General features: G+C 49.8%; 1 protein-coding gene across 6 annotated transcripts in view; it reads left to right on the forward strand.

Annotated features, from left to right (window-relative positions):
• The window catches only part of TEP1 (telomerase associated protein 1), an 82,461-nt gene that overhangs the window by 45,808 nt on the left and 21,785 nt on the right, over positions 1-14,868 (forward strand). For all 6 annotated transcript variants that reach the window (XM_084806119.1, XM_084806118.1, XM_084806121.1 and 3 more), the window contains 11 exons: positions 842-981; positions 1,519-1,607; positions 3,561-3,675; positions 3,937-4,162; positions 4,265-4,382; positions 4,560-4,684; positions 5,754-5,853; positions 8,069-8,224; positions 8,371-8,580; positions 10,078-10,231; positions 11,930-12,145. In XM_084806119.1, coding sequence (XP_084662245.1) covers positions 842-981; positions 1,519-1,607; positions 3,561-3,675; positions 3,937-4,162; positions 4,265-4,382; positions 4,560-4,684; positions 5,754-5,853; positions 8,069-8,224; positions 8,371-8,580; positions 10,078-10,231; positions 11,930-12,145 — 1,649 coding nt within the window. The remainder of the gene's footprint in view (positions 1-841; positions 982-1,518; positions 1,608-3,560; positions 3,676-3,936; positions 4,163-4,264; positions 4,383-4,559; positions 4,685-5,753; positions 5,854-8,068; positions 8,225-8,370; positions 8,581-10,077; positions 10,232-11,929; positions 12,146-14,868) is intronic.

Here is a 14,868-nt window from a genome sequence, read left to right on the forward strand (position 1 = left end):
ATTCAGCGGCTGACAGCCTCTGAACAAGTGGTTTCTATTTAGCTATTGTTTTGGCTAACTGCTGTGAATAGACCTAGGCCACATGAAGAGCCACGGGAATTACCTAGCAACTAGCCTCCATGCTTCCTAGATGTTTGTTTTCTGGATTCAGGAGATGCGCTCCAGGTTGCTGGCCTAGAAGCGGCTTGGCTTGGCTTCTCCAACCAGTAAGTGTTGAGGGAACTGGCTAGATGGTTGCCGGGCAGTGGCCAGAGCTTCCTTCCATGCTGCCTCCGGATCGGCCCACATGGCTTCCTCAGGGCCTGAGGTCTCCAACAGCCACTGTGGGTTGAAAGGCATGTTTTCCTGGGGGGTGGGATGTAGACTGAGGCCTAAATATCTTTCCGATGGTTTTGAGAGCAAAGCCTCCTGGTCTTCAGGAGCGAGGCACTGGATTGATGTGTCCTCTTTGTTAAGGAAATATCCAAGGCAGGTTAGGTCGAACAGTCAGAAATGTGTTAAAGCACATCACAACTGTGGGAGAGACAGCTGAAACTGCATCTCACCCAAAAAAGAAACAGGATGCATTTATACAGAGTGAAAGTTGGAGAACAAAGAAAATACACTACGCATGCTCAAGAGCTAATTTAGCTCAGCAACAGTCTTATCAGCACAGCTGCCTGCTTATCTTTAGGTATAGCTACTTTGGTGGATAGGAATTTCCTGCTTATAATGAGCAAGTTACAGTTACCTTCTCATGGTCAGACACATACACATTCTCTCAACCCCATCAGGCACTTCGCCTGAACCAAACTGCTTACAAGGCCCAGTCAGGCCTACATTTACATCTGTTTCCCCGTAGCCTGCTCATGGCGTGCGGTTCCCCCTCTGAACCCCCCGGCTCTCGGCTGCATCTCTGCGGCGCTCCCTTGAGGACGGCAGTTGAACAGCGCTACCTGAAAAAGCCAGGCCTGGACCTCACAGCTCATGTGCTCTTGGCAGGTAACCAATTCTTTTGTGGGATTTTGTGTCTCTCTATAGCAAGGGTGCAGAACGTTAGGCCCGGGGGGCTGTATTTTGTCTACCTGGGATCCCAACCTGGTCTCTGGGGTTCCCCTTCCCTTCCCCCGACCACTGATCAGTTGGTGGTTTCCCAGCTTTTGTGCAGTTTTTCCCCCATTCTGAAATATCGAATTGCCCCTCCTAGGGCTTAGTTAGTGGCAGTAAGGGCTTTATGTTAAAATAGGCAGCTACTTTTGGGTTCTTTGGTCCCACCCACCACTGAAATGTGGCTTGACCCCTTGGGCTGAAAGGGGTTCTGCACCCCTGCTTTGTAGGTTCGCCATCCCATCCTGTTCTGCAGCGTTCTCCAACCTTCTCCATCCTTTGGCTGTGTTCTTAAGGGGGGGATTGTAGTACCCTGGCTGTCCTCTAGGCGGCAGCAGATTTATTGTGCTGTCAGAGGGGCTCTGTAGCCCCACCAGGTGGTCTGTAGCTCGTGCTAACAGGTCAGCTCTCTCCATGCTTTGTCTCCTGTAGCTCACTGGTGGAAACGGTCAGACCCGGATGGTTCCAAGACCTTCCGGAACTGCGAGCCAGAGCCCTTGAGGGAACTCCCCTATCACCTGGTGAGTGACAAGGCGTGTTATCGAGTAACACATTGGGATGTAGGGCTGAGTACTCCAAACAGCCTAGCCACTCATCAGGCTGTGATGTTGTGGCATAGGTGAGTGCAAATGCAAAATCCATCGTCTCTGCTGGAATCCTGAGAAGCTGTGACCTCTTGCTATGTTTCTAGACCTCAATGTTACAGAGATCAGAATGGGAAAGACTTGAGAGGAGGGAAGTTTTGTGTGCAGGCATGGATCTCAACTGCATCCTTCAGCACAAAACTCGCATTTTATTTTCACCGTGGTGGCAGGAGGTTTATTTTATGGACGTATTTATTTAAAGTAGTCTTTAGTTGCGTTTTAGGGCTATGCCCTCACAAAGCAACATCTTTGTTTATTTCATTTGTTACATTTATATCCCACCTCTCCTCCAAGGAGCCCATGGTGGCAAACATCCTCCCCCTCTTTCTCCTCCATTTTGTCTTCATGTGAACCCTGTGAGGTCAGTTAGGCTGAGAGCCAGTGACTGGTCCAAAGTCACCCAGTGAACGTCATAGCCGAGTAGGGACTAGAACCCGGGGCTCTGGAGTCACATTCCAACACCCTAACACTACATCACATTGGCATGGGGGTAATAATATGCAAACATACAAACAAGAGCAGTATTACCAAGCTCACAGAGTACTTTGAGAAGCTAATCCAAAGCTAATTACAGTTTCCATTAAAGGCATTGAAAAGCAAGGTCTTCAGGGATCACCTGGACGGAAGAGGCAGGTGAAAGTCAATAGGAAGGGAGTGCCACAGTTTTGAAGCCACCACTAAGAAGGCCCTGTTTCTCTGTGGCTGCCAACCTAACCAATCTTAACAGCAGGCACTTGTGAAGCCCCCCCCCCCCCCCCCGAGGCAGATGTTAACGTACAAGGATGACTATCATGGGGGTAAAAGAAGCCATCGTAGCTTCTGCCCCTGCGTCACACTTGCGTATTGGTTGTTGCCATAAATACCTGTGCTGCAGTGTGGGCTGCTGTGTTGTCCAAACCCGGTACGTGGTGCAGCAGGGGTGGCTTTGTACCCACCCCACAATGCACAACGTGCAGTAGGGGTTGAAGGGTAGGTACAGATCCACCCCCACAGTCCTGTGCACTGGGTTCAGACGACATTCCAACCTGTGCTGCAGCACAAGTAATTAAGTCAACAACCAGCGCGCGCGTGGCACGGGGAGAAGCCGTGATGGGTTCTTTTATTCCCACGATTGTGCGAACCCAGTCTTTGAGTGAAGACTGTCCTTTACGCAACGTAGGCTTGAGCCATTTAGGACTTTAAAAGTTCAGACCAGCCCTTTGAATTGGGTCCAGAAGCTTACTGGCAGCTGGTAAGCAGCTGGGTCAAGACTGGAGTTACATTTTCCGAGTTCCTGGGGGGCCCCACCAGCATCCGGGGGGCTGCATTTTGTACCAGCTGCAGCTTCTGGACTGTCTTCAGAGGCAGCCCTGCATGAAGGGCATTGCAGTAATTTGCTCTATAACAGGGATGTTGTACTTGAGGCCCACCCAGATTCCCAGTCTGGCCTTCTCGGGTTCCCCAGAAGGCTTTGCCCCCTTCCCATGCCTTCACCTCCTTTCTCCCCAACTGCCCGTTGTTTGGTGGTTTGCCAGCTTTTGTGTGGTTCATCCCCATTCTAAAAGGTTTAAATCCCTCTTCTGTGGCTTAGTGACTGGCGGAAAGAGCTGTAAGCCAAAATATCCTGGTATTTTGACCATGTCTCCCTTGCCTTTAGCTCCACCCACCACTGGAGTGTGGCCCCCAAGAACTTCAAAACTGAATTCTGCCCTCGGGCTGAAAGCGGCTCCACGCCCCTGTGTATTCCCGTCGCGCAGTCTTGCAGAATTCCTAGTCCACTGCATAGAACTGTCGAGGGGATGTGGGCCCCCTGCCGATGCCTTCTTGAACTATAGCTCTTTCCCCCATTAGGTCCGCAGTGGCAACCTGAGCACCCTGGCTTCTTTCCTGACCGACCTGAGAGTCGTGAGCGCTCATCTCCGCCTGCGTCTCCTCCACCGCCTTTCCGAAGCCTATGCGCTCTATGGTGAGCCTCTGCTGTCCCCTAGTGGCTGGAGTGGGGATAGCAGCTTGTAAGGTGGAATCATAGTTTTTGGAGACTCTGCTATTCTCTTTTGAGGATTCCTTTTGCAGGCCGGGTATTGATGGCGATCCCACAGCAGGCCAGCATATAAAACCATACCGTGGAGGAAAAAAGTGTCATTTGGGATCTAAATTAGAACAAAGGTACCGAACGTACGAATTTGTCCGGCTTGTGTCCGTTGACCTGGGTTCTTTGCCCCTGCAGAGACGGCCGCTGGCTTGGAGCCCGATGAGACGGTTGAAGACTTCCGTGCCTTCCTGCAAAAAAACATGGAGCTGCTTTCCCAGAACCCTCGGCTGCTTCTGCAGCAGGCGTCCCAGGAATCTGGTTCTGTTCCCCTCTGGTACCAGGCCCAGAGTGCGCTCCATGAGAGTGGGATCCATTACCTGAAATGGATTAACAAGCCCCAGAAAGCCCAGAAGACCAATAGGTAGTTCTGTAATGGTGGCATTGTGGAACCCCCTCGACCTTCCCTTCTCCATACAAGTCACTTAGTTGGTTTGATTGTTTTTCTTCCTCCAATGCCCAACAGCCTTATTCTGACCCTACCCGCCATGCCTTCCTGTGTCTCAGTTGCCCCTTCAGGCAAGCTGGCTGCCGTAGGCACTGCTGAGGGAACGCTGCACCTCTTGGATGTGAAGACTGGGCAGGTAAAAATGGCTTATCCCACTTGTCAGTACCCCCCCTCCCCCCACCAAGAGCTGGTAGGACTAGATGGCCACTGTGAGAACCAGAGCTGGTGAACTGATCCATAAGGACAGTTCTCTGTTTTCTCTGTCTCTCTCCCTACAACTTACCCTTCCCATCCCCCCCCCCCCAATATCTAGGAATTGAAGTCCTTGCTGAGCACCTGTGATGGGATCTCAGCCTGTGAGTTCCTATCGGAGATGGCTGTCTGCCTCGGGGCCTTCAATGGACGCTTGGAACTTTGGAGCCTGAGGGAAGGATGCAGGTAATGGGTGGGGGTTGGAGTCGGTTCCCGAGCACAGATGGTGGCAAAGCAGCTGCTAGTCTTCACCTGAGGCAAAATGGGGAACTGTGGCATGGCAGCCAGGCATGAGGAAACGTTTATTGTCTTCCATAGAATAGTAGGGGTAGAGTTGTGTTGTTAATAGTGTGGTTGGTTATATTTATGTGCCACTTTTCCTCCGAGGAGATCAAGGTGGCATACTCCAAGCAGCTTTTCCCCCTCCTTTTTCCCTCTCACAACAACCCTGTGAGATAGGTTAGGTTAAGGGATAGTGAATGCCCTATGCTCACCCAGTGAGCTTCGTGGCTGAGTGGGGATTTGAACCAGCGTCTCCCCAGTCCTCATCCAGTCCAGAATTTTGGTGTTCCTGACACAATCTGGTATTCCATGTGCCAGTTCTTTCTTTCTTTCTTTATTTAATTTATTACATTTATATCCTGCCTTTTTTCCTCCTTGAGGAACTCAAGGCGATGTACATAATCCTCCTCCCCTGCATTTTATCCTCACAACAACAACAACCCTGTGAGGTAGGTTGGGCTGAGAGTCCGTGACTGGCCCAAAGACACCCAGTAGGCTTCCATGGCCGAGTGGGGACTAGAATCCGCATCTCCTGACTCCCAGCCCAACACTCTAGCCATTGCATTGCACTGGCTCTATTGCCAGCAAAAAAGGCAGGAACAGCGTATATCCAAACCCAGCATGGCAACTGCAGCTCAACTCCCTGCTCTAGCTGTTAATGCCTTAATAGCGAGCCAGCCCACTCGTTCATCTAGCCCAGTATTGTCGACACGGGCTGGCAGCAATGGCTCTCCAGCATTGCAGGCAGGAGATTTTCCTGCCTTATCTGGAGGCATCGGGGTCAAACCTGGGATCTTCTGCATGCAAAGCAGGGGCTCTACCACCGAGCGATGGCTCCCCTCAGTTGTTCTGATGTCCTCCTTCCTGCTTCTGGTTTAATGCTTTCGCACTATATCGGCTGCAAGGGAACATCACTGTCGGGGTATCTTTTCTCAGATCACCTGTTTCTCTTAACCTTTTGGGGGGGCTTTAGGCTCGTAGGTACAGATGCTCACAAGGCTCAGATCACAGACTGCTGCATCAACTCAGATGGCAAACAGCTAGCTACTGTGTCATTGGATGGCTCTCTCAAGGTATTGGCTCTCTTCCGCCCTTCTTTCTAACGTGTTTCTGTTCCAGCTTTGAGAGAGTTACAGCCATGCTGACTTAAGAAGCCTCTTCACAAATGATGTAAGAGGAATACTCGCATTATCGTTTTCCAGAGGGTAGCTGTGTGAGTCCATTGCAGCGAAAACAATAAGAGTCTTGCAGCACTTTAAAGACTAACACGTTTTCTTTGGCATAAACTTCTGTGGACTATAGCCCACTTCATTAGATGCATGGAGTGTTACCGAGAGATTCATGCTTGTATACAGTATGTATGGTAGGGGGCAGGGCTAAGAACAGATGAGATGAGAGGGTAAATAAATGCAGAAAGTACAGACAGTGATAATCGCAGTATTAACAGTGGCCATTCACAGGAGAGGAGAGTTTTGCTAGCAGCAGCAACTGTACTGTGAATGGCCAGTGATAATAATGTGATGGTCGCTGTCAGTACTTTCTGCATGAAACTTCCTCCTGACTTCACTGTTTACAGTTCTTCCCTCCCGCTCCCCTGCCACCATATGGACTGTATATAAAACTGTCATTTTCACTTTGTCAAGGGATGGAGGTGATACAAACACAGGAGACATCAGTCCTATTTGGGAATGTGTGAGGGGGCAAACAGGTGGGGGGGGCACGGGGCCACACACACACTGCTCCTAGGGATGTATGAAAGTTCCGCCACGGATCTCGGGGAGGCCAAATGCCAGTGCATTCGGCTCCCCGAAATCGGTGGCGGAACCGGCCCCCCCCGGGACGGGACTTACCTTAGGCGGATCTTCCTGGCGGCGGTGACTCCGGCGGCGGTTTGTCGGCGGCGGTTTGTTGGCGGCGGCGGCAGCGCCATTTCCAGGAAAAACAAACAAACAAAGTGATAGGCTACGTAAAGATTTACGTAGCCTATCACAGCTAGATTTTAAAAAAAACACGGTGATAGGCTACGTAAATCTTTACGTAGCCTATCACAGCTGATTTAAAACAAAAAACAAAACGCGCGTACGCAAATGGCGGCGCCCATGGGCGCCGCCGTTTGCATTCCTTATTTTGGCACGTCTTAGTCTACATGAACATTTACGTAGACTAAGACGGCGAAAATAAGGGGAATGCAAATAGCGTAGCGTCTGCGCTATTTGCGTTCCCCTTATTTTCGCCGTCTTAGTCTACGTAAATGTTCATGTAGACTAAGATGTGCCAAAATAAGGAATGCAAATGGCGGCGCCCATGGGCGCCGCCATTTGCGTATGTGCGTTTTTTGTTTTTGTTTTAAATCAGCCGTGATAGGCTACGTAAACATTTACGTAGCCTATCACGGCTGACTGCAGGGACGCAAACGGCGACGGCAACGGCCGCCGCCATTTGCGTCCCTGCTAGCCAGCAGCCGGATGTCCGGCCACTGGCGGAGCCAGCCAGCGGCTCCGCAGAATCCCTGCGGAGCGGAGCCGGCCGGCCAGGATTCCGGGGGGAGGGACGGAACGCCTCCCCCCCAGCATCAGCATAATCCACGAACAGGTAAGTGACTTTCGTACATCCCTAACTGCTCCTGCCCCCACCACCTGGTGCATGCTGCCCCCACAACCTCCATGCCTGGCTGTTGTGAGTTGAGGACAAAGGAAGGAGGATTCTGAGTGCATTTGGCTGAACATGCTTACCAGGCTCCCCATGATCAGGAACTTGCCTCTAGGCCCTTAGAATTTCCCTTCAGCCCTTTGTTCTGAGTGCATGAAAGTCGGGCTTGGAAGGGGGTGTTTCTAAAATATTCAATGATTGTTGAGATCACAGGTGGGCAACATGTGGGCCTCGTGCAGCCCCCCTGCCCTTCTGTGTGGCCCCTGCTGCTGCTGCCATTGAATTTGCTGCAGTGTTGGCAAAAAAAAGGGCCTAAAGCTAAACAGGCCCTTTTTTACCACCATCATGCTACTGAAATTTGGAGGCAAACTGCCAGTTTTTCCCCGCTGTCCCTGCTGCTGTGCTGCCAAATTTCAGTGGCGAATTCAACAGTGCAGCAACGGGGCAGGGGCGCAGCCTCCAGTGGGTTCCAGGGAGAGCAAAATGATACCGCAGACTCCCAAATCTTGCCCACGGCTGTTCTAGATAGCTCATCTACACTTGGGAGTTGCTAGAAGTGACATGTTTTGGAGGGCTGGGTGGAGAAGAGTCCTAATAAGCGTCAGCAACAAACCCATGTTTGTAATTCTTCTTTTTCAGCTCTGGGAATCTACTTGCGGACGTCTGATACGCGAACGTGATTGTTTGTGCCCTTTGAACTGTGTGACCTTTCACCCAAATGGTCGGTTGGTGGCTACAGGAGGGTGGGATAGAACTGTCACCATCTTGGATGCCAGTGAAATGAGTGTGAGATCGGTGAGGACTCCATGTGGCCTGGGATGGGGCAGATTTGGGGTTTGTGGGAGGCTAGAGCCATGAAAATAGAAGGCGCCTTCAGCTGGGCCTTGATGAACCACCTACAGAACTGTGCAGTTTTCTTGACTCGAGCCTCTGCTCACCAGGTGCTGAGTGGCCACGACAGCTCCATCCATTCCATTTCCTTCTCTTCCGCTGGGAATATTTTGGCAGCTGGGTCCCTGGCTGGGTCCGTCCACCTCTGGTTGTGGCAGGAAGCTGTTGTCTTGAGCACGTCCTTAGCTCATTCGGGCTGCGTCTCCACTGCTCAGTTCCTCCCGGGAGGAAAACTTCTCACTGCAGGAGAGGATTGCAAGGTGCTGTTTCTTAGTGTATGGAGCAGCCTTGAAGATCAGTGGGATGCTGGGAGATGTATGAAGAGATGTGGGGTTTGGGAGAGAAGTAACAGATACTTTGCCCTTGCCTCTATCCATCCTTGAGCTGATTACTTGATGTGCGTGCTTGGGAAAAATCTGCTTATGTGCTGTCGCTGGACCTGTTCACAACAAACATCTTGCCCCTATCAAACATCTTGCCCTTGCCTAAACAAACATTTTGCCCTTGCCCCTATTCATTCTTGGGCTGATGACTTGATGCTTGGGAAAAAATCGGCTCATGTGCTATCTCTAGAGCCATTCACAACAAACATGCGCCAATCCACCAATCAAGACGAATTGTTTTGGCTTGATGCCTGCCAGGTAGTCAGTTGGGAGTACCAGTAGCTGCAAACCTGCAAAGCAGGAGCTGATTTATTTATTATTCATTTACAAGATTTGCATGCTGCTTCACATCTAAACAGATTCCGGAGCGGCAAACAACAAAAGATGAAATGAATAAAATACGATATTGTAATTATTCTTTTCAAAAACAGAGTGCCAATAAAGAGAACGAGCACCTCTCTCCCTATAAATCAGGGGTGCAGGGCCTCTTTTGTCCTGAGGGCCGGATTCCATTTTGGAGAAGCTCTCGAGGGCTGCATTCCAGTGGTGGGTGGGGCCAAAGGCAAAATGGGTGGGGCCAAAACCAGCAGTATATATTTAGCTGAAAGCTCTTACAGCCAATAACTAAGCCTTAGGTGAGGCATTTCAACCTTTTAGTATGGGGCGGGGGGAACAGTGCAAAAGCTGGCTCAACTACTAAACAATTGTTCGCTGGGAGAAAGGGAATCAAGCCTGTGGAAGGGAATGTGGCCACTTGGGGAAATCTGGAGACCATAACCCCAGGTAGGCTGAATTTAGCTAGTAGGCCTGAATAAATTAAAGTGCTATAAATTAAGCACTTGGATACAGAGAGTCTTTGGGAATGAGCTGAGGGTTCCTGAGTAGTGGGAGAAGCTTGGCCTGTGACAGCGTTGTAATTCAGGTTGAGTTGGGAAAACATCGGAAGAGATCTGTCGTATGGGGTGCGGGAGCAGCTCGGTAGCAGGAGATGTTGGTTTTTCAGTGTTAGGTCATTTTATAACCTTCCACTCCCAACTTTGTTATAAAATCAAGACGCTTTGTCTTATTGGCATGAAATCCAGTATGGAGAATCTACATTTCAAGGGCTATAATCTGGCCACGGATCAAAGAAAGCAGATGTTGTATGGCTGAGTTACATCAGTTTTTAAAATAATAAAACAAATTTCATTGAGATTAGGAGGGTCCCCAGCTTGTGACCACGTTTTTCTCTCTCGGCCAATTTAGATCAGTGTTAACATATTCAAGTCCACTGCAGGAATATCCCCCTCTGCCCTTCTTTTGATACGATGTGCATGTGCACACCTGTAGCCTTCAGATCTGGTCTGATGGATTTTTGTGTGTCCTGGATCACAGGTCCAGCTTTGGGCAGGACACCTGGGGCAGCTTCGGAAGACTTTAGGGTCAGAGGCTCACTCCCCGGCTGTGTGCGCTGCGCCTAGTCCTGATGGCAGCCAGCTGGCTGTGGGGCACCACCCCGATGACGTCTGGATCTACAGCCCCCCTTCAGGTGAGTTGTTGGTTCTTGGCATACCAGTATAAGGCTTTTAAGTGGTAACGCTCCAGGTGGTCAGAAGCGCCCTGTCCCATTTCTTTCTGCGTGGTGAGGCAGTGTGATATTCCTTTTATGCAGCAGTGGCAAAGCGTCTCCAGAGAGCTCTTCCCAAATGTTAGATGCCTGAAACTGACCATGGGCCTTTGTTGCTCAATTGTGGATGTTACGTCTGATCTGTAGGCCCTCCTTTGACAGTCCTAGTGATTTATCATTCTAACTGGAGATTTGTTCTATAAAAGACTGAAACCAGGTATGTCAAACCTCTTTCAGTCGGAGAGCCAAATTCTGTTTCATAAGGACATCAGAAGAGCCATGCTGGATCAGACCAAAGGTCCATCTAGTCCAGCATTGTGTTCACACAGTGGCCAACCAGCTGTCAACCAGGAACCACAAGCAGGGCATGAGCACAACAGCACCCTCCCACCCATGTTCCCCAGCAACTGGTGTACATAGGCTCACTGCCTCTGGTACTGGAGGTCGCACATAGCCATCAGGGTTAGTAGCCGTCGATAGCCTTCTCCTCCATGAATTTGTCCAACCCCCTTTTAAAGCCATCCAAATTGGTGGCCATCACTACATCTTGAGGTAGCAAATTCTATGCTGTAACTATGCGCTTGTGTGAAGCAGTCCTTCCTTTTATCTGTCCTGAATCTCCCACCAATCAGCTTCATAGGATGACCCCGGGTTCTAGTATTTTGAGAGAGGGAGAAAAATGTCTCCCTGTCTACACTCTCCACACCATGCGTAATTTTGTACACCTCTATCATGTCCCCCCTTACCCTCCTTTTTTCCAAGCTAAACAATCCCAGCTGTTGTAACCTTTCTTCGTAGGGGAGATGCTCCAGCCCCTTGATCATTTTAGTTGCCCTTCTCTGCACTTTCTCCAGCTCTACAATATCTTTTTTTAGGTGTGGTGACCAGAACTAGACACAGTACTCCAAGTGTGGTCGTGGGGAGGCTGAAGGGGCACATTCCAGTAGTGGGTGGGGCCGAAGGCAAAAGGGGTGTGGCCAACCCCCCACCAGCATATTTTTGTGTAAAGCTCTTACTGCGAGTAACTACAACTTAGTTACATGCTGGCTGGGGGATGCTAGCAGTTGTAGTCCAACACACCTGGAGGCCCCAAGGCTGGAGAAGGCTGGTTGTAGAATGACATGATTTGATAATTCAGTATGGCTCCTTCCCTGCTTGTGTGTAGCAGGGTAGTTGATTTTTCTTCTTTACTTTTTGATCAGGCTTCTGAGCCCTCTTAGGTATTTTGGCTGCTGTGAGTTTTATTGTTCATCACAGCGCACGCTGCTCTGATCTCTTTAAAGGGTGGGATAGAAATGATTTTAGGTGAATTGAGTTCGCTTCTACGCTGTTAGTGAAAGATACAGGCTCTCTGACCTCTCTCGCATGTGGTCGCCCTACAGAGGAGAAAAAAACATGTATAGAGGGTAAAGCAGTTTTACAGATGGCTCCCACCGTGCAGTCCAGGGGACTGAGCGTGGGTAGGTGGGGGGGCGGTCTGAAAAAGCTGCGTGCTATTGGTGACCGCTGGGAAGCCATGTATGAGGTAGAGTGGGCTGTGAGAAGCCCCGGATGGAGTTTTGGCCTGGAGGACTGGTCTTGAAAGCTCCCATGTTTTCCTCCATGTGTTCTCTCTTGCAGACAATATGAGCCGCAAACAGTGCCAAGCCAGCGGGGTGGCTGTCTCCTGCCTGGCCTGGCTGGACACCGTCTTCCTGGTCGGGGGCAGGAACGATGGGTCCCTGTGTGTCTGGAACACCTTGCATGATAGTCCCTCTTACCTCTGTGAACTGCCCGGCCACGATGGAGCGGTGACAGGCCTCGTCATCTCCAAGAAGCTGGTGGCCTCGACATCAGGTGACTTGAAGCTGTGCCGGTGGAGGCTGCCTTGTTTCGGGAGGTGGGAGATTTCCAGAAAGAAGTGGGGCCGGGGGGACGACTATCCTGGCCTGGATGAAGCTGGGGCTCCTCTTCACGAGGACAACTCACTTCCCCTTTGCCCCACAAGGTCCACAATGGTGGGAGGAAAGGGGAATACTGACCGAAAGAAACGGATCTGAGCCTTCCTCCTGCCTCACCTGGGGGCCCAGTGTTTTCTCACAAGGGCCTGGAAGCAGGGGGTGTTTTGAGATGGTGGAAACTTGACGTTTGTTGGGTGAGGGGATATGTATATATGTCATTTGGGGTGGATTGGCAGGTTACTTTTTGTTCAGTTGTGGGCAGCTTGGTAGCTTCGAGCTCAAATGTCCTGAACACACAGGCCGGAACAAGATTGTTGGCTCAGTGAGAGCTGTTAACTCAGCAACGGTCGGGGGAACGACTGAGGACATATACACTGGCTGTCCCTGATTGATCAGTTGTAGCTTGGTCTTCCTCCTCATGAGTCAGCCTTGCTCCCAAGTGGACCCTTCCTCCCGAGTTAAACCCTGGGTGAAAGGGTCTTCTGGCACCCAGGCAGGCACTCTGTTTCTGAGCGTCCCACCTGGTCTGTTACTGCCTGTGCTCTGGTGAACCCTTGTGCAAAGAAGGCTCCCAGCATTGATTGATTGCATTTCTATACTGCCTTTCTGAAGCCAGCCATGGCTGTTTACAAAGATTTCATAGAATCATAGAATAGTAGGGTTGGAAGGGGCCTACAAGGCCATCGAATCCAACCCTCTGCTCAATGCAGGAATCCAAGTCAGAGCATCCCTGACAGATGGCTGTCCAGCCTCGTCTTGAATGCCTCCAGTGTGGGAGAGCCCACCACCTCCCTAGGGAATTGGTTCAATTGCTCTAACAGTCAGGAAGCTTTTCTTAATGTTCAGCCGGAATCTGGCTTCCTGTAACTTGAGCCCGTTATTCCATGTCCTGCACTCTGGGATGATTGAGAAGAGATCCTGGCCTTCCTCTCTGTGACAACCTTTCAAGTACTTGAAGAGTGCTATCATATCTCCCCCTTAGTCTTTTCTTCTCAAGGCTAAACATGCCCAGTTCTTTCAGTCTCTCTTCATAGGGCTTTGTTTCCAGTCCCCTGATCATCTTTGTTGCCCTCCTCTGAACCCTCTCCAGTTTGTCTGCATCCTTCTTAAAGTGTGGTGCCCAGAAGTAGAGGGGAACTAGTACTTCTTGGGATTTGGAAGCTTTGCTTCTATTTGGAAGCTATGCAGCGCAAAATAGCATTTGCCTTTTTTGCAGCCACATCACATTGTTGGCTCATATTCAGCTTGTGATCTACAACAGTTCCAAGATCCTTCTCGCTTGTATCGCCCATCTTGTAACTGTGCATTTGGTTTCTTTTTCCTAGGTGCAGAACTTGACATTTATCCCTATTCAATGTCATTCTGTTGTTTTCTGCCCAGCACTCCAGTCTATCCAGATCACTTTGAATTTTGTTTCTGTCTTCCAAAGTATTAGCTATCCCACCCAATTCTGTGTCATCTACAAATTTGATCAGCATTCCCCACACCTCCTCCTCCAAGTCATTAATACAAATGTTGAAGAGCACTGGGCCCAAGACTGAGCCCTGCGGTACCCACTTGTTACCTCTCCCCAGTTTGAGAAGGTCCCATTGATAAGCACTCTTTGAGTCCGATTCTGTAGCCAACTGTGGATCCACCGGATCGTTGTTTCATCTAGCCCACTTTGAGCTAGTTTGCTCATCAGGATATTATGGGGCACTTTGTCAAAAGCTTTGCTGAAGTTGAGGTATATTATGTCTACAGCATTCCCACGGTCTACAAGGGAGGTGACTTGATCAAAAAATGAGATCAGGTTCGTCTGGCTGGATTTGTTCTTGACAAATCCATGTTGGCTTCGAGTAATCACTGCATTGTTTTCAAGGTGCTTACAGATGGATTGCTCTATAATCTCCAGAATTTTCCCAGGGATTGATGTCAGACTGACTGGTCTGTAGTTCCCAGGCTCTTCCTTTTTACTCTTTTTGCAGATAGGGACCACATTAGCCCTCCTCCAGTCATCTGGCACTTCACCTGTCCTCCATGATTTCTCAAAGAGAATAGACAGCAGTTCTGAGAGTTCTTCTGCCAGTTCCTTTATTACTCTAGGATGCAGTTCATCTGGCCCTGGAGATGTGAACTCATTCAAAGTAATTAGGTGTTCCTTGACCATATGCCTATCGATCTCAAGCTGCAGTCCTGCCCCTTCAGCCTGTACTTTGTCTTTGCCAGGGGGTCATAGACCCTCTTTTGGGAGAAGACTGAGCCAAAGCAGGAATTGAGCACCTCTGCCTTTTCTTTGTCATCTGTTATCATTTTGCCATCCTTATTTAATAGCTGAACCACCATTTCTTCCCTCTGCCCTTTACTCTGCACGTAGCTGAAGAAAGCCTTTTTGTTGCTTTTAGCATCCCTCGCTAACCTCAGCTCGTTCTCAGCTTTAGCCTTCCTGACACCATCCCTGCAATTCTGTGCTACCTGCCTGTACTCTTCCTTTGTTGCTTGGCCTTATTTCCACTTCCTATATGTGTCCTTTTTTGTTTTCAGGTCATCTCTTAGCTTTTTGTGAAGCCACATTGGCTTCTTCTGTTGTCTTCCATCTTTTCTTCTTGTTGGAATTGTTTGTAATTGTGTCTTGAGAAT

This window comes from Heloderma suspectum, chromosome 6 (genome assembly GCF_057233095.1).
Source record: "Heloderma suspectum isolate Gila_16-S chromosome 6, 16-S_ref, whole genome shotgun sequence".
NCBI classification, from domain to species: domain Eukaryota; kingdom Metazoa; phylum Chordata; class Lepidosauria; order Squamata; family Helodermatidae; genus Heloderma; species Heloderma suspectum.